This window comes from Podarcis erhardii (assembly GCF_964252035.2).
Source record: "Podarcis erhardii genome assembly, chromosome: 8".
Lineage (NCBI taxonomy): Eukaryota > Metazoa > Chordata > Lepidosauria > Squamata > Lacertidae > Podarcis > Podarcis erhardii.
In genome coordinates, this window is record NC_138499.1 from 46,268,156 (window position 1) to 46,293,366 (window position 25,211).

Below are 25,211 nucleotides of genomic sequence, written 5' to 3' on the forward strand. Positions count from 1 at the left end.
TTTTTTAGGAGCTGGATGCTTTCCTATATATTATGCAAAGTGAAACAAGCAGAAAGAGAAGGCAAGGTTAGAAAGCAAGTTGTATGGGTGGCATTGCTGTGACTCCTTTTGCTCTCGACAAACATGACTTGTGAACCATGTCGTTGAACTTCAGTGCTATTGAGCAAATAAGGAAATGATTTGTGGAAGTAAAGTATGAATGCTAACACTAATCCAAGCCACAGAGCTGATAACGAGCAGCAAGTTTTTCTATGGGAGTTTTTTTTGGAGCTAACAGGACCAGGATGAGGAAATTAAGAAGTGGGCAAAAGGAGGAAACCTCCCAAATGTTACTGGCCAGGTAACAGGACGGTTAATTACTTTTATGGTTTTATTAATTTATAGACAGGGTTGTACCTCTTTCAACTTAAAGCACTACTATCAAAACAATACATATCCTATTGGGTGCCACAGTGATAGGAGGTGCTAATATTCTAGTGATGAAAGGATTCTTAGCAAAGTCCAAGTATCCATGAGCAATGAGTGGTATCCAACTAAGTCAGAGTACGTCCACTGAAACAAATGGAATTAAGTTATTCATAATTATTTAAGTCCACTCCTTTCAATGGGTCTACCGTGAGAATGACTGGAAATACACTGATTCATTCATCCCTACATTATACTGGTGTAAGATGGCTGCCAGCATGGCAGGACCATAGGATTACTAAACTGGTTTCTGAAATGTATGTGTTTCTCATAAGAAACATCATCTTCTTTAAAATATGAAATATGGTAGAATTGAGTGTATCATTGCAGCCTACATTGCTCAGGTATTTCTTAATTGTTATTTTTTTAAGTGGGCTCATATAAAGGTAAAAAAGGTGGAAGGAAACCCTGAAAAAAAATGGTAGTCTAAGATGTAGATAAATCATGAACCAGCTGAATTTTCTAGACATGTGTGAAAGAATACCTCTGGTTGCAGATCTTGCAGTCTCCAGACTGAAACACTCACGGGAGATCAAACTACCTTCATTTTCTCCATACACACAAAAGGGCTCAGCATCTTTCTCACTTCTGTTATTATGGGAGGGAATTATACCACATAGAGATATTTTATGCGTATTAAGTAAAAGATGGTGGGCTGAAACTTATTGTCCTTATTCAGCCAAATTATTTTGATTAAAGTTGATCAAAATAGTGCCATGTGTAAATAAAATAAACATACAGAATTTTTTTTAGAAGCAAATTGCTTTTATTTGGCCATAGAACTCTTAAAACTGTAACTTCTTGGATTCCATTCTTTTAAAGTGCTTCATATTCAGGTTTATATTATTTTTGTCAAATGCACACTTATAAGAAAGAGCTGGTTCAGCAACCCAACATAATTGTCTATTTTTTATAAAATTCTGCCAACAAGGTCAGATTCTGGTTGTAATCCAAAGATTTTTCATTTCTAATTTGGGTAGTGCTTGTCATGTCAGGTGCCTCAGGACTGGCCTCTTATGTCAATACAAGTGTTCTAGTTATGCACAACTGTGGCTGAGAGCAGAGTCTCACCTGATTGTATTATGTACAACAGCATTTTATAGTTCACGTGGCTTTATCATATAGAATGAATTGTACACAGCAAAAGCCAAACCAAATATCAAAGCATCTAACAATGGCGGCCCAGACCACAATTCTGAAAAATATATACATCCTTAAACCATGTTAGAAATAAGTGGCAAGAATAACACACAGTTTAGAAGAGATGAAAACATATTGTGGCATTCATACAGTACATTAAGGAGATTTCATCCTGAGGAGATACATGGGGAATTTAATTGACAGGGCACCCTTGCAAGCTGACAACACCATGAACATCTGAAATTTTGCTCACTAAAACAGGTTTGTCATTAATTGAAACACCCTTCAGACAGCCAAGGAACACGTCCTGAACAGGAAGCCATGGTGTTGCCAAATTTACTGTAAAGAGAAAGGATAAAGATAAGTTGAATACAGCACATTGTGGTTTGGTACAGAATTGTAGAAACTGCAGTATTTCTTTATCAGTAGAAGTGGAATGAAATCAGTATATGCCTATTCCTATTCCTATTCAAAATAAACTTCTTTCTTTAGTGTAATATATAATAGCTATTAAAAATTACTTGGAATTCATCTATGTTTTGCAGCAAATGTTAACATTTTACAAAGGCTCTCTTTCCAGTCCCACTGATTGGACAGCTTTAGAAAGATTAATACAGAACTCTCTAGTCAAGTATCTTCTCTTGCCCCCTCCCCTTCTACCTAAACTCGCTGTCTGTGCTCCTGTTCCTATCTATTTTCTTCCTGACTGGCCTCTTGGCTTGACAATGCTATCTTCCCTTGCAAGCATCAAGCTCCCATGGAACTGGACGGAACTTTGAAGTTCTTTGTTGGGATGACTTATGTGTCTCCTCCAAAATCTTGGAAATGCATCATTTGCCCCTGGAGGGAAGCCACAACTGACACCAATGATGATCAGCTTCACTTCTGATGTAAATAGCAGCTTTCTTAAGGTAAGGCCACTTGTCATCGGGGATAGGGGGAAGGATTAAACCTTTTCTTCCCCCTTCCCCCTTCTATGGTCCTGCTGCTTTTGTCCCCACGGCTACTATTTACACTTTTTTTTTAATAAATAAAAAAAAAGCATTTTCATTTCATTAATGTGAATGTTAACTGCATTAATGTAATTAACTTCTCATCTAGTTTGGCCTTCAAAGAGAAAGGCTTATTCATAAGGAATGAGAAAGAGATTCTACTTTCTTTTGACCGAATGCAGTTTTTCCAGATATAAGGTTGTCACATTCATTACATACATTTCTTAAAAAAAAAAAAAGTTAGCAGTACTGAAAGATTAACCAGAAAGAGTCTTCCTACCTGGAACTCTCCCAAAATAAAGTGGTTGAGCATGGCTGGTGGAGAGCATAGCGGATGGTCCAGTGGTGGAGTTACTCTTTGCATCTACTTCGAGGTACACAATGTTCTGTTTCCGAGTTACTATAAACAATCACATGAATCAGTTAGTCCTGCCTTTCATTAAGACATTCCTCAGTTTCAGTCACAGTAATACTTCACTTATATCCTTTCTCCTTGGATCGATCTATCTATGAATGAAAATCTTTCCTCACCTACAATTCCAAGACACCTATTCTAGACAAATACAATATGACTGGAGGTAGCCATGTTTAAATATTAGTTGCTTGCCCTTTTCTCCCTGAATTACCTCTCCCCATGCAGCTTTTACCCCAAACCTGTTCACCTTGCAACCGTAGGTCTGAAAACCCGGGGGGGGGGGACAGCTGGGGGGGGGGGAGAATCTGAGGAAAATAGCCTAGGATAGCTGCAATGTAAAATGTAGTTTGGAATGCAGGAATGTTATTTGCAGTACAGTATAGTTTATTTCATTGTTATTCCAGCTGCTACAGAGAAAAAGAGCAAATATGACTCCACCAATCCACTGTCTAATGTTACTTAATAGATCCGTTAACCGAAGCAATACACCTTGCTTTAGAACAATCCTGCTGTAGTCCCACTGAAATCTATGGGGCTACTCTTAGATTATTCTGAACTAATTTACAGATTGTGTTCATAACACGTGTATAGTCAGAATTCATATCAAGCTAAACTGAAAATGCACACAAATACATCTTAAACAGATACAAATTAAGTTATGCATTTAAAGAACATTAGTTAAAAATGCATTAGAAATCCAGTTAGTCATCTTTAAAAAGCACGAAGTGCTACTTTTTTTTAGAGCAATGTCTGACTCTCATTTTCTTGCCTCTAAAGAACTGGTGAATGAGATTGCATAGTACCTGCTACGGAGTGCCATTTTCCATCACACAGAGACTGCCGAGGCGTGACTGACGTTGAGAACTCTCCAGCACCATTATTACCAGAGGCAGTGAGCTGTGAAAACAGACATCTTTTAAATTAGCAGCAACAAAAGGAATAAAATAAAAGCATGGACACAAGAAAATGTGACGATGAAATATTTGCTGAGCCTGATTAATTTAACCAATGCTTTTAGGTACAGTTGTCTCCCTTGTAAACCCTAGATTGCTATGCTGTTGATCTTTGGGTATACTTCCAATCCACAGAAATGCCAAGAAAGTGTGTTTTATATTCGGTGCATTACTTTGGTGAAAAGGAAGTAGCCATGTTAAGAGTTTTCTAGGTGGTTATGGCTAAGTTGAAGCTGATTTAATAATTTATACTGACATCACAAGACTTTGGCTTACACTGCCCTTGACAATGCCAGTGTCTGCAGTGAAGCTTAGATTTTGCCCATTGTCAGATGTGTCCCATACTGCTGCCCTGTACCACAAAAATATATAGGAACCATGAAAACTGAGCCAGGTTCTATTTGCACAACTCCATTTCTTCATCTGCATAGTCCATCACCAGTTCCATTTGTCATGCTTGAATGTAACAGAAGTCTGGGAGCTGGTTTTTGTAAATACTGATACTAGATCTTAGTAGTTCAAAGTAGATGCTCCCTTCCCCTCACCCACTCTGTCTTCACCAAATCTGGGGGGTGGGGGAGAGATGGAATCACACCTACCATGCCTCCTTCCATGTACACAGTTAAATAGTTCCTTTGTTTGCTGCCAGTATGAATTAAAATGCCATTCAAGCTTCTTGAACGAATCTTAAATACAATCCTATAGTCCAAGCTCAATGAAAAAGCATTTTCTGTGAAGCAAAAAGAATTGGGAAAACATGTTAAAGGGGATGCCAGCTCTATACTGTACATTGTTACTTGCTACTGAGATGTGTATGTGTTCCAAGAGTCTTTTCTTTTAAGATGGGTATTATATAGTCCCCCATTCTGTAAGATGTCCCTGGTCCCAAAAGGGTTCTGACTGAATGCACAACTTCTGAATCCCTGTTCTGATTGAAAGCACAGCTTGTGTTCAGAACCAACAACTCCTACACCATACTTACCGATGACTATATGCCCCCCTTCGTTGAAGAAAGAGATCCCATTCTCCAAAACATTATCCAAGCAAGGCAGAACGCCGCTGTTCTGATGGTATGTACGCATGTGCTTTCCTTCCACGTTAAAGTTTCTCAGGCAACCTGCAAAACTCTTTCTTGGTATACTCTGGAAATATAAATTCAACACAGATTATGATAATATTTACTTGAACAATGCATCACTCCATGCTGGCTGGCCTAGGAGCAGATGCCTAAATAGATCGTGCAGTTTTTAGGCTATCTTGAAATGTCAAAATCTCTAGAGCTATATGTATTCTAACTTTACAAAGGAATCAGGGTCAGGCTAGAACTTTGGTGAGGAACCTGTGGCCCTCTAGTTGTTGCAAAATGAAACTTGTGCATCCATATTTCTCAGTGGAAGTCAAGTTGGAAGGTGACATGCCAGTGACCATCTTGGCTGTGAGACCTAGAAGACCAGCTCCCTACCTTGCAGGCCTTTTCTACCTAGTCTGGGAGGGTGGAGCCCTGACTGACTCCAGCTACAAAAGCTGAGGCTGCTGAAGAGGCCAGAGACCATCTTGGCTGTCTCTTAGTGCAGACCCAGGGCACTGAACCTGAGCTTCCACAGCCACCACCTGCCATGAGCCACCATTGGCAGAACTGGCAGCAACAGAGATGTTCTACGCTTCTGATAATATTTTATTCACTTGTTAATTATGCTGTTTTAAAAGTGCATTTTGTATTTGATATCCTATAGTAAAGTTTTATTTTTAAATATTCAAGATAATATTTTAGTTTCCTGTTAATTATGTTGCTTTGAATGTATACTTTTTAAAAGTTCTTCAGTAATGTTTTATTCTGGATTGTTTAATTTTATGTTTTAATGTGTTGTAAACCACTTTGAGATTTTCCCCCCTCTTAAAAATATAAAGTAGTAAAAATAATAATGCAATTGTCACAGATTGGAAGTACTCCGTGTGAGAACTTTGTTGTTGTTTAGTCGTTTAGTCATGTCTGACTCTTCATGACCCCATGGACCAGAGCACGCCAGGCACTCCTGTCTTCCACTGCCTCCTGCAGTTTGGTCAAACTCATGTTAGTGTGAGAACTAGACTGCCACTATTTTCAGGTGGCATTCAAACACACACCAGCAAATTCAGGTTGTGCCATTATAGCTGATTGGGATGTCTTGTGCAACAAGCCCACTTCCCCAAAAGATTGGATTTTTTATGATAAGGAAGGTGTAGGGAAAATGCACTGGAAAACTAGCATTAACTAAACTAACCTCCTTGCTAACGAACTAGAATGAATGCTCATTAAGTATTGTCATCTAATCTGCCTACAAACAAATCAAGATGAATGCTGAATAAGCAGGTCATCTGAAACCACCCCTGATTTTATGCAGCCGGAAAAATAAAATGTTACCTGCCTTGAGCCAACCACATCTAAGTCCACATCAACTGAAACATCAGCTTTTTACCTGAATTTTCAATGAAGGAACCCCTCCTAGGTAGATCGGTGACTCAGTCATGGCAGAGAAGGAAGGTTCTGTGTTTACTTCCCGAGCTTTCAGACCATCAACAACAAGTCGTACTCTCTTTCCAGCTCTGCTGAACACCACCTTTTCAGAAAACAAGCACAGTCTTAAACAAATACACCTAAGTTAAAAAAATTAAGCAGTGCTAAATGTCATCTTGGAGTAACACATAACTGCTTTTTTCATGCTAAGTAGTAACAGGACTGTGCCTTTTTTCAACTATTTTGAAGTGTAGCATTCTATGGGGGACACATAACTAACCTTCACCTGGCATTGTCCACACATTCTGAAATATATATTCACAATGATGAGGGCTGGACACTTCAGTTGGTGACAGTAATGCGTGAGTGGATGTTAAATAAACTGTAATTTGCTGCCATGTAGTCATCTGGCAGTTCCTTAATGTGGAGAGTATGAGAGATTCTCTGTGTTTTAAATTTCACCAGAAATTGATCTGAACTTACCAGCCACAGGAGGAGAGGGGAATGAGAGGCAAATCATGGATTGGGTTCCAGTCAGATACCCTCAGCAGATGGCATGAAAATAAAGTGGTTTGGACCAGTGGTTCCCAATTAGCTAAATACTGCGGCCCCCCTGTTTTTCAAAAGCCAAGACATGGACCCCCTACTTTTGAAAAAATTGATACCTCTGTGGTAGTTTTTGTGGGTCTACGGCAGCGGGTCCATGACACAATTCTCATGTAGGTTAAGCAGACTCCCTGGGGACCATGGGCCACCAATTGGGAGCCACTGGTTTGGACAATAATTGTATCACTAGACTTTGCTGCTTCTCCTTCCCATCATGGCAGTGGTAGCTTTTGTCCACAAGCTGCCTCCTTCAGAGTTAGAGATCTGTCACAATGGCTGCCCTATGCACTAAATGGCTGAGTCCTTTAGCCTAGGCAGATTTCATACTCACAGTATGCCACTGTCCATCATTGTATTTAGCTTTGCTTTTGATTTTTATCTTCCTTCCATCAGCAGCAAGTAAAAGCACAAAACGCCCTTTTGAAAGGAAAAGAGCTGTGTAGCTGTTCCCCAGCTTGTCTTCCATGAAGAAGATCAATCCTCTAGATGATGATGTACGAACGTCCACAGCAAAATGGGACCTTGAATTACATTTTTTAAGATCAGAGAAGATTAACCAATATGGAAGCAGAAAATGCTATGGTTATATTATTTTTTTTCTCATTAAATTAATATTCAGTTGCTTCCAAGTTCCTTGCTCTTCAGTGCTCTCAAATACTCTTTGATGAAGACATCAATAAGCTCCAAGTATAACCAGATATTTGAACCTAGATTGCTGTATCCAAGTCCAGAACTGATTATCACATAAATAGTTACAGATAGGTAGCCGTGTTGGTCTGCCATAGTCAAAACAAAAAAAATTCCTTCCAGTAGCACCTTAAAGACCAACTAAGTCAGTTCTTGGTATGAGCTTTCGTGTGCATGCTATTTATTCACATAAATAGTCAAACAAATGCCACATTGCCTTATTTATTATTACAATATGGGATAAAATATGTTCCTAAGAACCCAGTCTGAAAGTACCTGTATGATGTTTGGGGACATGAGACAGGGACTCGGGCAACAGAACTCAGGTGCCTTACTCTGCTCCTCTGGGACAGATCTCAAGCTGAGGGAATTACTGACTTAATCTCCATTGTTCTGCAGCATCATGCATATGGTGACATGAGCCAGAAAAAGCTGGTTTTCAGTTGAGTTAGGACCTTGTGACTTAAGGAACCAACTGTAACTTGACTTGCCGTATATAAATCTTACTCCAAGTTGTGTTTCCCAGTCTGAGCAATTCATCCAATGGAACAATAGAACTGCCTTGTCACAGGTCTGTCTTTGACTACATTCCTCCCCCCGGCAACCTGGTGCCTAGCCACCAGCCTGCCTTCCAATTGTTTCTCTGGCCCTTGTTTGTCTGTTCCAGTGTCTGAACTCCAGCCTGTTTTTCTGCTGCCTTTGACCCAGCCCTCGTCTACTTTGCCAGACAACAGCTAGGTCTCAGCCTGAAAATATTCCATGGAATTCTAGATGCTTTGAAAATGTTGAGAACAACAACAACAACAAATCCCATTACCTGTCTCTTGATGATGCTTGAGATGTTGTAAACAACAAATGAGTGTCAGGAGTATTGCCAAAATGATATGCTCCAGTGACAAAATTTAACTGAGCATGTAAAGGACAGCCCTTGTTTTGCTGCATACTTCCATCTGTCAAATAGGCAATGGTTTTTTTCCTCTGGAAAAGAAAATGTAAATATTTAGTACTGGCACCTCTTAAGAATAACCTAATACAAGGTTGGGGGTTAATAATTTTGCAGGGTTATGCATTTCTTTGAGATCATTGAGTGTATTCACTCATTTGTCGCGTCTGAAAATTGACATCTTGTTTTTCTCTGGTATCTCATAGATCTGAGGATATTTTTAGAACTATGTTTCAAAAATCATTGAGTCACAACTTGAGGTTTTCAAGGTTTTCAAAAGTAAATGCTATTCCTCTCAGTTCTCAGTGTGGTGTTCTTGATTAAATTATCCATCCTCTTCTGAATGACAATCTATACATGTTTACTCAAAAGTGACTCCCTTTATAATAGGGATGGGGAACCACAATTCCTGTCATCCTTTACCATTTGTCATGCTAGCAGGAACTGATGGGACCTGGAATCTATAGAACATGGAATCCATGATGAGCTCAAAAGACGAGAGTAGCGGTTGCCAATCACTATGCTCCTGATGAAGGAAGCAACACTAGCACCAAATGAGCCCATGCAACCCACCTCTGGATCTGAACTACAGCCAAGTACCGTATTTTTTGTTCCATAAGACGCACTTGTTTCCTCCTAAAAAGTAGGGGGAAATGTCTGTTTTGTCTTATGGAGCGAATGTGTGGTCGATCGCTGGCTCCCTTTCCGGCCCCGCCCCCTTGCTCAGGCCTCCATTGTTGAATGTTCTGCAGACGGAGGCTGTTTGTTTCCCCAGCGACGTGCGACTGGCTGATTAGATTATCTGTCTGGAAACTGTAGAAACTGCTCCCTTTCCTTTCCTAAAGAAGCTGCAGAACTGTGAGGTGAACCCCATAAAAACAGGATTTTTTCACTTTGCAAAGTAAGCTCAACAACTTTGAGCTGATCCTCAAAAAAGGGGCTTTTCCCCTTTGCAAAAGAAGCTGCACAACTGTGAGCTGATCCCACCCAAAACAGGGCTTTCCCCCTTTCCTCCTCTAAAAACTAGGTGCGTCATATAGAGTGAAAAATACGGTACTTCTTCTGGCTATTGATCAACCACACTTGTCCCCTTATCATCCCATGAAGCAGCATCCAGCAAGGAAGCAGAGGGGGAAGACTACATTTGCTGCATTCACATCTCACTGGTAAATGCAGCAATGCCCCCCACACCCAGTTTTCTAGGGGTTGTTCTGGTTTTATGCAATTTTGCTCATAAACACAATAGCCAGGAATGTAACCCACACGTAAAATGTGAGCTAACTGTATGTTCTTTCCATGGTAATTACCAACTGTTATTCTTTCAAAGCATGTACTGTATATACTAATTCAAGCACATTAGCAAACAAATTACAAATGGCTTATCTGTTGACTACGATCACTGAATGTATCCAAATAGGTTTCCCTTCCATGCTAAGCAGCATGGTTACTTACAACAGATCTTTCTACAGTACTTCCTTTACCCAACTCATTTCCCAGAGTTTGTTCTCAATCAGAGCTCTATTTCATTATGCTTCTGCTATCACCACTTGCCCTATTCAGGCTTTCATTGTAAGGCTTAAATGCACAAGCAAGGAGAGGAGAGGAGCACAAGCTCACCTCCCATCCCCATTGCCCTCTGTGTGTTTAAGGGTAACTGTTTGCAACAAGGACGCCTCCTGTACGCATGGAGGCTCCCAAGCATTTTGGAATCCTGATTTCTATGTCTAGAGAACTAGATATAATTCTATAATTAAACAACACAACAATAAGAAGTTATGTTTTCTTGTTGCATAAACTTGTATTTTATTTTATTTTCCTTTTCTTTACAAAACGCTGAACTCCCAACCTTTAAAAACCTTGGATGGTCCACATCATTCAGGTCTTTCAGCAGCATCAGCTTAGGTTGTTTCTTTATCATACAGGACCCTAAGGATACATCAATCTTCTTAGTGTTATCAGTTAGGTTTTGAACTTGAGGAAGCCGATCTGATCTGGAATAGATGTAAGAGAAAGCACATATTTCACATAGTGGAGCCAGCTGATAGGCTTGGAAAATGCTTAGGAAAAATTCTTTTTTCTAGGAAGACAGTACAAATAAATCAATTTAGCCTAGTTTTCCCTCTAAATGCTTTGCCTCTCTACTGTGTTTTGTATACACATTTGGAGGTGGCATTTTTATTGGCAGCACTTTATTAGTGAAAAATGAATACATCTTTGGGAAAAGTGTTCTGAATGCAGCTGTGCTGAGAATAAGCACCCACAATATAGGTAATAACATCTATAAATTTGTAAATCTTAGTTGAATTGATGAATGTTCTGCCTTGCCCTATCAATAATACTTCTCTTTTAAGTGGCTCCTTACTTATTCTGTTAAGGGGCGATGTGCAAAAATATTACTTTCTCTCACAGGGACCTCTCACCTGGAATCTGATTTAACAAAAAGTTCTCTAATATTTATGTTAGAAAATAGCTGATACACTGGATAGGTTACATGGGCTAAAGTTTACAGGGGGTAAAAGATTGCAGCCTGAGTTGAGAGAAATGAGCAGGTGGGCTCAGTATGGGTGGTACCAGAGGAAGAGGCGCAAGCACCCCTCCGCACATTTTGGGTGGGTTCTGATAAACTGATGCAGTGCAAGCTGTACTGGGAAGCTGCAGTGTGCCTAATCTGCACCAATTTCCTGATAGTCCATGAGCTAAGCAGTATGGCAAATGCCAGCAGTACAGTCAACACAGAGGAAGGGCGATCCAAACCCTGCACAATGCAGCATTGTCTTTTTCAGGTACTACTTGCTAACGTTCTGGTTTCACTTTCAAGCATATAGATGCAACTTTTTCAGTATATGCCCAAAGGCATCGTGCAGCGTATTACGATTCTGTTGTGCTCATTGTAAACATTGGTTTTGTGAGGAGCAGAAAGTACCATATTAATGGATTGGAACAGTCTGTGCTCTTGTGCAATATGTTTACCTTTGTATAAAGACATTGGAAATGCATCCTTCAAAATCATTCCCACCCAACTCTATTGGCCGACTCATTGTTTTCCTTCCAAGGGTTCCAACTATTGTTGACTCGGGCACATCATCAACTAGCATCTTAAGCCTGGAATGAGAAAGACACAACCTAGAGTGAAATTTTGAGAGCAAAACTATAAAGTCATCCCAACATTTATTTAATCAGCCACTTAACATTCGTACAGTACGTTTTAACAGTTGTCCACAAAGCTGTTTACAGCATAAAGCACTACTAGTACATTTTTTAAAAAAGAAAAGAAAACCAATCAGATCAGTGTGTGTACACCCACACCCACACACCCCTGTAGCATTACATTCTTAGTTAACTCATTTTCAAAAGCCTAGAACAATTTTTTTTGCCGGCCTCAAAAAATAGGCAAGTGAGAGCCCCCAGAAGGAGGACATTCTATAAGAATGAGGCTGCTACCCAAAAAAGTCCAGCTTCTAATGGACACTAATCTAGATTTCACAAAAGATGATACCCTGAGCTGGTAAATTATGACTTCAAGCACAGCCTTGTTCTCCTGTTACAACTTGCAAGGAAAAGGGTTGCATATAATCACCAGTGTCTATTTATTTATTAATCGTGCATTTATTAAATTTGGACTGACTGCAGTAGGGTTCCCCTTTTCTGCATGGGACCGTGATTAAGCAGAGTAGAATCAGATTCTGCACAATTTATGCAGAGGTATGTGGCCATGTTGGTGCCTCTTTTGCTCTTTGTTTTCACACTGCAGCACAAAACCTACACCACTCATTAGCAGTCTAACATTTTCTGTGGCTAGCCAAAGGGCCCATGCAGTCTATGTATACCCATGTGACTAAATGAGAGCATCCAATACAGATTCTAAAACTGCATATAAGCATTATCTTAGAAATCAAACCATTACATTTGACACATTATTGCTGATGAATTGGATTGTTGCTGCAGTGCTCTCCACACAGACAGAATTCAAGCAGCTAGTTGGTTGTCATAGGATAGGGTTATTTCCTGCCAGGTTACCTCCCAGAAGCTGGTATTCATGGAGTAAGAAGCCAATATTTGTGATGGCCAAACTACGACTGAATGTTCAACTAACCAGGTTAACCACGGTGATGATCGTCACATGAGATGCACATCATCAGAATCTAATCATAGAAGCTTCTGCTTCACCAAGCCAAATTAACAGTGGGCACAGGTTTCACAATTGCAGCAACATTACAGAATTTCCCCATTAGGTGGATTTATGTAAAATTAAAAATGCCATGATTCCTAGGTTGCTAGCAAAGATCAAAACAGATATGAAAAGAAGATATTTGAGCAAGTCCATACAAAGAAGATGTGGAGGCAAAAGGTTAGCAGCATCTGTGTATTTACCATAACCTGGAAAAGCTAAGAGATCAATTTATACATGCTAGTTGTGATCTAGCAGTTTCAATATGCTTGCAGAGCTCTGTGTGCACAATATTTGCTTCATTCTGTTCTCTGAGAGGGAAGCACATAGTGCACACAATGGGAAATGCCAATGAAGTCTCACGGAAGAGTATGAAAAGCCTTTCTACTCTTATGTGCAGAGCTGCAGAGCTCTTGATCATGCCCTATGGAAGAGGAGTGGGTTGTGAAACTGGCATACCAAGCACAGAGATAAGCGCATACAGAACACACAAAAATAAACTGGGTTTTGTCACAGAAAATGCTCTAATATTCAAGAATGGAACTGTGAAGACTTCGAAAATACAAAAAAGTCTCCTGTTTATTCTGAGGTTCCACATCAACTGCTGGCATTAATCCTAATGCAGTTTTAACTTTCTAGATATTATATAATCAAATGTCAAGTCAAGCAATACAGCCCCATATTTTTTCTCTAACATAGCATTCACTCTGTCCCATAAAGTGTTGGACTTACGTGTCACCCTCTTTCATCACGGTTACATAATGCATTGAACCATCTTCATATCTCTTGCTAGACTGACCTTCTTCATCAGCTAACTTTACGATGACAAAGCCATTTCTCAGGAGCACAGTAAGCACATCAGGCTAAAAACAAACAAACCAAAATTTAATTTTTGAGGTTTTAGCTTTGGCAAAAAAAGGGGATATGATTATCTCTGAATAGGAGAACAAAAGAAGATATATCTCTCATACCCGTAAATTGTAATATAGCAATGTTCCATCAAGGGCCAATGTATGAAAGCCAAATCCAATTTGGAAGTCGTTAGGAAATGGAAAACCATCATCACTCAAATCAAGTACTCCATTCTTAGAAAAAGTCGCAGCTCTCACAAGCTAAAAATACAAATGGATAATGAATAGGTTTCCTTTTTCAGAAGAGTCATTCCTACTTTCCTTGCTTCTGTCTAATATATCAAGTGGAATTAATGGATCTCACATTATGGGCTCCATGGGAATGTGGGGCTCACAGATCATATTCTGGGAAGGTGTGAAAGTCCTCACTTTGCAAAGTTTTTTTGGGGGGGGGTATTAAATGCATTATATGAATGAAATGCCATTATGATTAAACAATGTTGAGCTCTATAGATTAGTATCCAGTACCTAAGGAAGCTGTAATCGGCAAATTACCTTCCAGTCTTCAGGACAATTTTTGCTGACACCAAGCATCTCAGAGATGGTAGGGGAAGATTCAAAAGAAGTTTTTACATTCTTCATGCACCCACGAAATGGAGGTGTTGATATATTAAAGCTGTTTCCACAAAGAAAGAAAAAATACCACATAGCCTTTAAATTTGCCATTATTGATTCCAAATACCTCATTCCATGTACAAACTGCTTTCCACTTGTTATCTCCAGAGTAATTCAGTAAGTGCTGCTAAGAGATTGTGACTTTCCTTAGATCACTAATTAAATATCTTGGTTAGAAAAGGGTATCCCATTCTCAAATCTGCCACTCTATTCACTGGCCCCCACTATGCACATGAAAGCAGTATTACAATGGCAGAATGACAAGTGCAACCCGGCATGAAACTTATGTGAAGCATATTTTTGTATCTACATAGTAAGCTTTTGTGTTTGTGAACTGGAACTGGAGGTACAAACTAAGGCCTTACAGTTCAACCCAGACCTGGGAAAGGACCATCTAGGTCTTTCAGTGAAAGGCTCCGCTTTGTGTTAGAATCATAGAATCATAGAGTTGGAAGAGACCTCAAGGGCCATTGAGTCCAACCCCCTGCCAAGCAGGAAACACCATCAGAGCACTCCTGACATATGGTTGTCAAGCCTCTGCTTAAAGACCTCCAAAGAAGGAGACTCCACCACACTCCTTGGCAGCAAATTCCACTGTCGAACAGCTCTTACTATCAGGAAGTTCTTCCTAATGTTTAGGTGGAATCTTTTTTCTTGTAGTTTGGAACCATTGCTCCGTGTCTGCTTCTCTGGAGCAGCAGAAAACAACCTTTCTCCCTCCTCTATGTGACATCCTTTTATATATTTGAACATGGCTATCATATCACCCCTTAACCTCCTCTTCTCCAGGCTAAACATGCCCAGCTCCCTTAGCCGTTCCTCATAAGGCATTGTGTTAATCATGCCTGCACAAATGAAACCTACCAAGCTGAATACAGCCCAGCCGCCAGGTATTTGTAGCGTTCAAGGTGATTTGACAATGCTCACACTAGGCATTAAACACAGGAGAAACATCTGTCCCCCGTCATACCACAACACCTGGAAGGTCACATCATTCAGCTCAGTGGACCCCAAGTTGTGCAGGCCTGACTTCCATCCATAAAACAACGCAACAATCTTAAGGAGTAACCTGTAGTGTAACTCACCGTTCTCTTATAGAGGCTGGGATTCCACCGAGGTAATATGAATTGAACGGAAACATACTTATGTTAACTTGTTCTCTAGGTCTGCCGAAAGCAACTATTTGTGGGCCAATGAGTAAAAGAACCTGAAATGAATAAAACAATCAGATTTTAAACCAGCCTACAAAGAAACAAGGGAATTTATATATATATTTCATATTATCACAACTTGTTTTTAAAACAAATAATGCTTCAGAAGTTAATCTAACTGTTGTTCCACTGGGTAGTTAAATAACTAGTAAAAGTGAGAAAACTAAGTTCTTTGAAGGAAAAAAAGACATAACATCTAGAAGATGCTAAGCAGAAAATGTTAACTTTTATAAATGGTGTGAATTCGCATAATTTATAACATCATTCATAAGTGATTACATTGTCGGATATTCATTTATTTTACTTTTAAAAAACCCAAAAAAACCTTACTATTTGATCCATTCCGTTGTTTATGACCACTTGGCTCTTTGCTTCTTTCGGAGGCTGTGAATCAACTTTATACCTGAGTACCAGCTGGCCCTTTTCAATCCTCAAACAAATGAACTTGTCCTGCAATTAAGAAATAATATGTCGTGTAATATATTATAAAGAGTCATTTATTTGAATTAGGCATAATTAGCAGTACTCTGTGCAGTAATCCTGAAAATTTCAGCCTCAACGTTTTAAAGAAAATGTGCATTTCCAGTTCTAGTGGCTGAATGTACAGATGAATTTGAATCTGAGCCACGTTTCATAAATCCATAACTCGCCATCCTCTACTTGCTCTCTTCTTTTCAGTGATCAAAGCCATATTAGATCCAACTACTGCACATTTCTGCTCTCTGAATCAGGCTGCCTGCTTGGTTCTTTAGGCATCTAAGTAACCTTAGTTTCAAGGACTCAGGCTTGCACTCGGAACCTCAGGATTCTGGGTCCCCATTATTGTGTGTTCAGGTCTCAGAGATGTCTTTATGCAGAACAGAACAGGAATCTGCAACGTCAGCCTTACAATTGGCAGGCAGCATAGAGTTTCTGGATTGGCCAGAGCTGGTATGATTGCCATGGCAGGTTCCACAGCCTTATTATATATTTCTAGGTTAGGAGCTCATATGTTGCACCACTAAAAAGTCCAAGAAAACACAGTCATTCCTTTGAGGACTTTGTTCTGCTTACTGCAGTTCTGTCCTACTATTATGTAAGTGGCCTAAGTTAGATAAAGCAGAAAGGCAACTCTGAAAGAAAATTTTATCACTATTCCCTGAGGAATAATTCATCCTTTCAGTTGATTCACATCTACATTTTTTTTACTCAAGCAGTATTTCCTTTGATCTGACACACGTAAAACTTTTGCCTCAACTCTATTTATTTATAAAATGCATATAGCGTTTTTTTACATGAAGACAACACAAAGCAGTGAACACAGTAAATCACAGTCTGAATATTTAGGTTGGGGGTTGTTACAGTAATTTCTCCTAATCTTTCATTCAGAACATTTCACCTGCTAACCTCACTTCTTCAAGTCTTTTGACTGTGGGCAAAGTAATTGGGCATAACCGTTCTTTCCACTTCTGCCATATGTTTCTATGGTGCCTGCTGGCATCAGAATTCCTTGCTGGAATAATACAAAGCTTTAAATGGGTCAAGAATAGTCTTCTTTCAATTGATTAAGCTTATGCCCTGGCCTGAAGAATTAGTTAACTCAGATTTCTCAATAATCATTGAAGTTACTCATCAATTTTTGCCACCAAGCAATATGAAACACTGTGTTTTACAAGACATGTGTAAAGCACATGCTTTTTAAACATTTGTTCCTAATTACATTCAGGTTCTACAATTCAATTTTCTTATCCATTCACGCTTAATTGTTATGCAAATATTATTTGAATGAATCACTTTCTCCGCATAAGCAGAAATATTACCTGATTACTTGCAAAAAACACAATTCCATCATCTGTAGTAGTCTGAATGGTTTGTTCATATCGTCGAAAAGCGCTAGTTGGTGAAGTTACATCAACATGGGCGTAACCTGTGCCTTCAAAATAAAGTTTGGAAGACTGTTCTTTATACCTGTAACAAAGAACGGGGGAAGTGAGAACTGCTGCATGTTCAGAATCTCAAGAAGTATGTTAGGCAAACATTCACAAAATTAGTATTTTTCGGTTTGAGATCATAAAAAGGGGAAGTTGTATTTTAAAGCTTTTAAAAAAAAAAATTGTCACAATTATTTTTCAAAACGCTGCTTTCTCCTGTTGGGACACAAACAAGAAGAATCTACACAGTGGATTTATCTTGCACAATCTCACAGCAAGCCCACACAGATGACCTTACTTCCCCAAGATGAGCATTCTCATCCTCTGACAGCTTAATCATTAGTTTAAGTGGAAAAGATTTTACAGAAAGAATGCCTGAGTTGTCTGTATGGCCTTCTTAAAACTGCATAGGACTTGGAGGAGTTCAGCACACCTAACTGTTAAGGCTTGTTGAACACATGTTCAGCTTCCTTTGCTAATTCTGTTCCATGTGGATGCCATTACAATATGATAGAAAAAATATCTCTTGAAGCCACAATTGCTAAACTTTGACTGGGATAAGGAGAGTGTGACAGTGTTAGAAACTGAGATATGACAGCTAGGAGCCAAATAGCACCTTAAACCTAGGTTATGGGCACAACAACGGTTTAGGTGCCCTTTTTTGTAACAAGAATACGATACTGAAAATGAATGAACTGCAGCTAAAATACTATGTTCATTTTTCATATGGTCTAGTTTTCCCCCTGTTCACCCCCTAATATTCTTAATACTTCTCCAGTCTTCAGAGAGTAGCTGGAAGTGGGGAGGCAGAAAAAGGTCCTCCTTTCCTTCCACTCTGCAGTTTTAAATCTGAAATCTTAGGTGCAGAACTGAGCCCAGAGCTCAGAAACTGCTCACACCAATGAAATTTCCTGTCACAAAATGCACCTAGAACAATGGGAGTTTTGAACACTGAAATAATAATAATAATAAATTTTATTTATATCCCGCCCTCCCCAGCCGAAGCCGGGCTCAGGGCGGCTAACAACACTAAAACAGTACAACATTATAAAAACATTATAAAAATTAATTAAAATCAAAATTGATGGCAACCATAAACTAAAGTTTTGTAAAGATTGCCAAAGGAGGGAGTCAGGCTGCGCCCTGACCAAAGGCCAGGTGGAACAGCTCTGTCTTGCAGGCCCTGCGGAAAGATGTCAAGTCCTGCAGGGCCCTAGTCTCTTGTGACAGAGCATTCCACCAGGTTGGAGCCGCAGCCGAAAAAGCCCTGGCTCTAGTTGAGGCCAGCCTAACCTCTCTGTGGCCTGGGACCTTCAAGGTGTTTTTATTTGAAGACCGTAAGTTCCTCTGTGGGGCATACCAGGAGAGGCGGTCCCGTAGGTACGAGGGTCCTAGGCCGTATAGGGCTTTGAAGGTTAAAACCAGCACCTTAAACCTGATCCTGTACTCCACCGGGAGCCAGTGCAGCTGGTATAGCACCGGATGAATGTGATCTCTAAGCGAAGACCCCGTAAGGAGTCTCGCTGCGGCATTCTGCACCCGCTGGAGTTTCTGGGTCAGTCTCAAGGGCAGCCCCACGTAGAGCGAGTTACAATAATCCAGTCTGGAGGTGACCGTCGCGTGGATCACAGTGGCTAGGTCAGGGCGAGAGAGGTAAGGAGCCAACTGCTTAGCTTGGCGGAGATGAAAAAATGCCGCCTTTGTTATAGCTGCAATCTGCGCCTCCATGGAGAGGGAGGTATCGAAGATTACACCCAAACTCTTAACGGGCGGTGCTGGCACTAATTGCACCCCCGCAAGAGATGGGAGTTGCCCCCTCAGTCCCATGTCGTCCTGTCCCAGCCAGAGGACCTCTGTCTTCGAAGGATTTAACTTCAACCGGCTCCCACGTAACCAGTGTGTCTGGGGCTGAGTCAGGGTGGCCGTCCATCAACAGATAGAGTTGGGTGTCATCAGCATACTGATGGCAGCCCAGCCCAAAACTCCGGACAAGCTGGGCGAGGGGGCGCATAAAGATGTTAAAAAGCATCGGGGAGAGTATTGCACCCTGGGGCACTCCACACACCAAGGAGTGGCGGGATGACAATTCCCCCCCAAGCGCCACCCTCTGTCCCCGACCAGAGAGAAACGAGCGCAGCCATTGAAGGACTGTGCCCTGGATCCCCACGTCGGCAAGGCGGTGGTCCAGGAGTTCGTGATCGACCATGTCGAAGGCTGCTGACAGGTCTAGAAGAATCAGCAGCCCCGACCCGCCTCGATCCAGCTGCCTGCGGAGATCATCTGTTAGGGCGACCAGAGCCGTCTCGGTCCCATGACCAGCGCGGAAGCCGGACTGGAATGGACCCAGAGCCGATGTTTCATCCAGAAACCTACCAAGCTGTTCAGCAACCACTCTCTCAATCACCTTACCCAGGAATGGAAGATTCGAAACCGGGCGGTAATTGGATAGATCTAAGGGATCTAATGATGTTTTCTTTAAAAGCGGGCGCACCACTGCCTCCTTCAGTTCCCCTGGGAATGTCCCGGTGCCAAGGGACAGATTGATGATATCCCCCAGGGGGGCCCGCACCTCGTCTGGACACGCTCTAATCAGCCAGGACGGGCACGGGTCGAGAGGACAAGTGGTGGGCTTTCCAGCTCGGAGGAGTCTGTCCACATCGGCTGGGGATATCCGGTCAAAGTGGTCCAATACTGAACACGAGGACAGTTGAGGGGCCTCCAGTTCCTTTATTGTATCCAAATTGGCAGGGAGGTCATGGCGGAGCAACAGGACCTTCTCCGCAAAAAAGCTCGCAAATGCCTCACAGCTGTGTGTCAAATTATTATTTAAATTTGGCTGTCCTTCGAGGGACGTTAAAGACCGAATTATACTAAATAATTGCGCCGGGCGAGAGCTGGCGGATGCAATGGAGGCTGAGAAGTAGGACTTCTTAGCAGCCTTCACTGCCATCTCGTAGGTTTTCATAAAAACCCTATAAGATGTTCTTGAAGCTCCGTCACGGGCACCCTGCCATACTCGCTCTAGCCGTCTGAGGTCCCGCTTCATTTTCCGGAGCTCCTCGGTAAACCAGGGAGCCCGGTTTCTGCGGGGTCGCAGAGGGCGCTTAGGTGCAATCTCATTGATGGCTGCCAGGAGCTGGGTATTCCAGGCCTCAACAAGCTCAGTCAATGAGTCGCCAGGGGGAGAAAGGTCCCGCAAGGCTTGACGGAATCTATCAGGGTCCATCAGCCTCTGCGGGCGAGCCCAAATCGGCTCGCCACCTAAGCAGGGTGGGGGTGGAACCTCAATCCTGGCTTTCAGAGCATAGTGATCAGACCATGGCACCTTCATTGAAGGAAACATGATCACATCTATACCGACGCCAAAGATCAGATCCAGCGTGTGGCCTGCTTGATGTGTGGAGTCCGAAACAAACTGGGAGAGCCCTAGTGCCGCCATGGAAGACACCAGGTCCAGAGCCTGTGAGGAGGGAGTGGCATCAGCATGGATGTTGAAGTCCCCCAATACCAATAGGTTGGTGATAGATTATTCTGTGGCGCAATGCGTCAGTGCACCTGGCTGTTAACCAGAAGGCTGGTGGTTCGAGCCCACCCAGGGATGGCTGTGGGCAGGATTCTTGCATTGCAGAGGGTTGAACTAAATGACTTTCAGGGTCCCTTCCAACTCTTATGATTCTATGTATTATAAAATTCCAAATATACAGCACAGGGCATGTGGTAGGATTTTTTTATTTCTTTTACCTTCTGCATGGTTGTACTTCACTGGTATCAAGATTAAAACTCCTCTTGAAATTGTACAGGCTGATAACTCTCTCGTTCAAGCTATCCAGTTCAATGCAGCCTTCATAAGGAGAGTAGTTTAGCGTACTGGGAAGCTGTAAAAGTAAAAACAGTCTTCAGTGAAATTCAGCACCATAATTTTAATTAATTATTCAGATTGATGAATTCTGCTTTTCAATGCAAAATTTGGTTTCATTTTTTGAAACCCACCTAGGATATATATCTCATACTAACTAATAAATAATAATAATAATAATAATAATAATAATAATAATAATAATAATAATTTATACCCCACCCAACTGGCTGGATTTCCCCAGCCACTCTTGGCAGCTCCCAGCAGAATATTAATAATAACAGTAAGTTATGGGTTGTTATTGCTTAGGTCCTTTTTGTGAAGCAAGTATGATATTGAAAGACTAATCTGGAGTATCAGCACTTGATTTACAACACACACACACACACACACACACACACACACACACACACAATATTTCCATAAGTTTTAAACACATTACTATAAAATCTGACGGATATCCTCCAACATAGAAGACCACATTGTCAGGATCCAGGTTGAGAAGAGTATGGCTGTTTCCACTGCTGTCATCAAAAGGCCCAAAGCTTGATGGTGAAGGAGAGGTTGCACCTTGAATGTAATTCAGTTTTGCATACTGGTAAATCCTAAAAAGAAAAAAAAAGAGACAAAATTTAAATATCTCAACCTAAGCCCACAAAAAGATCGGGAAGGATTTTTTTTATAGAGTCCCATACCTTTCAAACTGCACACGATCCAAAATTGCATCCTTGGTATCGCTTTCAAACACCGATTCAGGCACCCGTATTTCGGCTTCATCGCCCCCTAAACTATAGGCGCAAATGAGACGGCCATCGCGGACAGCCATGCCTATGTAGTCCTTGGAACTCTAAACATGAAAAAAAATAATTCTTAATTAAGAAAGCTGGCTTCACATTTATTTATTTTTAAATAATCTTTAGAAGTATCAGTTGTTTGTGACTGTTAGGCTGTGCACAGGGAGTACATTCCCCTCACCCAACCTTTTCTACCTATTTTGTTGTCCCAGTGAAAATTACCCTCCTAAAGCTGCCATTTGCCCCAAGATGGCAGCTGCCAATTGGTGTCATTTATAACTTGAAGCATAAACCAATTCTAGGCCAGTTAAAGTGGCACTCCAACTCCAAGAAGTATTGGAACTATAGTTTTGAGCCTTCTGGTTATATTTTTATTTCTTACTTGCCTTTCCCCATGGGTTCCAGAAATTTAAAAATATAGTATTCAAACAAATTACAGTCACAAGAATTGAGAATATTTATCTCATGTGTCAAAAGAGTAAAAATGTGCATCTGCAATATATTATGTAAACTACATTATGAAGGTGTCAGATACATCTCTGTGGGAATGGAATTCCAAAACTTAAGGACTGCCACAGGGAATGCCCTCTCCAGGTCACAAAAACGCAAACTTCTGAGAGTGGCCAAATTACCAATAGGGCCCCTTCTGTTGATCTTAACATCTAAGAAGGTCCATAGGGAAATATTTGGCCAGGGAGGAATTATTCCCCAAGCCAAATTGGGCCTATCTGAGGCTTTTGCCTACCTCATAGCTATTGTCACAACTTGCTAGTGGATAAGGCATTGTGTTGGATCTTTAGTCAAGGGAAGGGAGTGGGGGGTTGAAAGTCCCATCCCTTACTCACAAGAATCAGGGTACCCCATTAAGGGAGTCCAGAGGAACATGTTTCTGTCCAGATGCCCAGGCAGGGAATGATGGGCCATAATACCCCCACCCCAAATGATGATTCTGGAGAAGTCGCCCCAATTTGATATACGTCATAGGGTGATCCTTAACCTAGGATTAACCCTGCCAAATCCAGACGGGATGGATGATTCAGAATACACACCCAATGCCTACTGACATCTGCAATCATTAAAGTCATGGCCTGTTTAATCCCAAAATGCTTGTCTTGTGATTATTGCATCTCCCTGTGCCTTGGCCCCCACCAGCCGCAGCCTACTATGCCTGGGCCCACAAGCCACTTTCAGTTAATTGACTGTTAGATAGAATAGTCCGATGTCCATTCACATTTGCCGCCCCAAATTAAGTTAATAAGCCATGTCTGTGCATATTTAAAAGATGTAACCGTCACTCTACTTTCAGCTAATATTATAGTCAAAAAGTGGAACACATTCACACAGTGATACACAAACTACTTACATATATGAGGTTCTAAGGTATAAGAATAAAATTATCCCTTTATTTTTTTTAAATTCCTGAAATGTAATTTAAAATTATAACACAATGGGCCTTTATTTACAATTGGACTGCAAGCTTTCAAATTATCAATGGATTGCAAATTAAAAGCACATTTACTTTTTAAGGCTAATTTGGTTCCAAATGGCCACATAAAACTGCGCGTATCTCACATAAAATAAAAATTGAAAAAATTGCCACCTGAAACTATATAAAATAAACAAATTGGCAGAACTGAATTCACACAGACTTTTTGTTTTGTTTGCTTTTTGCAGAGATACTCACTTTATCAAAGTAATTCAATTATTTGAACAACTGCTCAGATATTTACAACCCATTGTCCATAATGATGGGTGAATAGCTTAATAAATATTAATAAAAATAATGGAGACAAGAAACGAATACTTACATCCTTGTCACCCAAGTACATGACAAACATGTTGGACGTCTGCCGCCGTGGGCTGTCCAATCGTGAGAGAGGCCTTTGCAGATACAAAGAAAGAGAAGTATAGCCTTTCAAGTCATCAAGGTTATCTGGAGGCCGGACCTCAACCCCAGAACTGCCATTGAACCTCATGGGAACAGCAACCTATTAAAAATAAAAATGAATATGATTACAAACTCATATGGGAATCAAAACAGACATGCAATTTTGACTTAAGTTCTCGGGAGCCATGCAACAGCCTTAATATATGTAAACAACTACAGTCCTATTCGGACATTTCATTCTCAGTTATCACTGTGTGGCTGGGAGAGTGCTCACTGGCCCACACCAGCTTTTGTATCCCCATTGGCTTCCCTCTGCCACCCATGTTTTTTGTGTGTGACTGGAGGGAGGAGCCTACCCTACATACATGGGTTCCCTATACAGTTTGTAGCCTATGTGACCAGGAACCTTATATGTGTAGAACAGGCTCCTCCTTCAGACCTCCCCCCTCAAGGGGAAAGCAATATTTACATTCTGTGAAACAGAGGAGAAGCAGGCAACTGAAGCTCTGTTACTGTGGGCCTGTAGGATATGTTTGCACCATGTACCCATGGAAAATACTGGTTTTTCTTGTGACTTACATTGGTAAGCACAGGAACATTTTTAAGCATGTAAGTAATGGTTCTTACTCAATTAGTGAACCCTATTAGAACTTAATTCTTGTACCTTCTCCGGGGCATCTTGCCTGCTCCACAAGGGTAGATTCCTATGAACATGGATTAGGGAACTGAGATAATGCCATTACGCTCAAGCTTCCCTGTGTGATGCTTGCACATGATGAAGAGAGAGCTTTCTGATGCTTCCAGTCTGTTCAAAAGCAATTTCTCTCCATCATGACCCATGGCAGTTCAAAACAACAGGCCACAAATTAGCAGGATACCCAAGCTGACACCTATTTACAGCAGCATCTTTGCCCCAATGCTTTTGTGAACTGACTGCTTTTAATGACTGGGCTGGTGCCATACTGTGTTTTTTAATTGTAATTGTATGGATTAAACAGATTTTATATATGTATATAGCTTTACTTCTAACAATGTTTACTTTTTTATTATTGTTTTCCTATACTTTTAGTGGTTCTCATTTTAATATGTAAGCTGCTTTGAATCCAATCAGGGAAAAAGGTGGAGTATAAATAAAATAATAAGAAGAATAATGATGATGATGA

General features: G+C 40.8%; 1 protein-coding gene across 1 annotated transcript in view; it reads right to left on the bottom strand.

The window, feature by feature from the left end:
• Window positions 1–1,208: 1,208 nt before the first annotated feature.
• LAMA3 (laminin subunit alpha 3) overlaps window positions 1,209–25,211 on the bottom strand; it is a 154,240-nt gene continuing 130,237 nt past the window's right edge. Inside the window, exons 59-78 of the mRNA XM_081873595.1 lie at window positions 23,969–24,148; window positions 22,062–22,213; window positions 21,809–21,971; window positions 21,252–21,385; window positions 17,400–17,547; window positions 15,931–16,050; window positions 15,475–15,596; window positions 14,270–14,390; window positions 13,835–13,975; window positions 13,596–13,726; window positions 11,666–11,797; window positions 10,542–10,686; window positions 8,570–8,730; window positions 7,397–7,586; window positions 6,422–6,562; window positions 4,948–5,107; window positions 4,565–4,695; window positions 3,816–3,909; window positions 2,878–2,997; window positions 1,209–1,944 (exon numbers count right to left, since the gene is read on the bottom strand). Of these exons, the coding sequence (XP_081729721.1) occupies window positions 1,799–1,944; window positions 2,878–2,997; window positions 3,816–3,909; window positions 4,565–4,695; window positions 4,948–5,107; window positions 6,422–6,562; window positions 7,397–7,586; window positions 8,570–8,730; window positions 10,542–10,686; window positions 11,666–11,797; window positions 13,596–13,726; window positions 13,835–13,975; window positions 14,270–14,390; window positions 15,475–15,596; window positions 15,931–16,050; window positions 17,400–17,547; window positions 21,252–21,385; window positions 21,809–21,971; window positions 22,062–22,213; window positions 23,969–24,148 (2,832 nt within the window). The 3' untranslated portion in view covers window positions 1,209–1,798. The remainder of the gene's footprint in view (window positions 1,945–2,877; window positions 2,998–3,815; window positions 3,910–4,564; window positions 4,696–4,947; window positions 5,108–6,421; window positions 6,563–7,396; window positions 7,587–8,569; window positions 8,731–10,541; window positions 10,687–11,665; window positions 11,798–13,595; window positions 13,727–13,834; window positions 13,976–14,269; window positions 14,391–15,474; window positions 15,597–15,930; window positions 16,051–17,399; window positions 17,548–21,251; window positions 21,386–21,808; window positions 21,972–22,061; window positions 22,214–23,968; window positions 24,149–25,211) is intronic.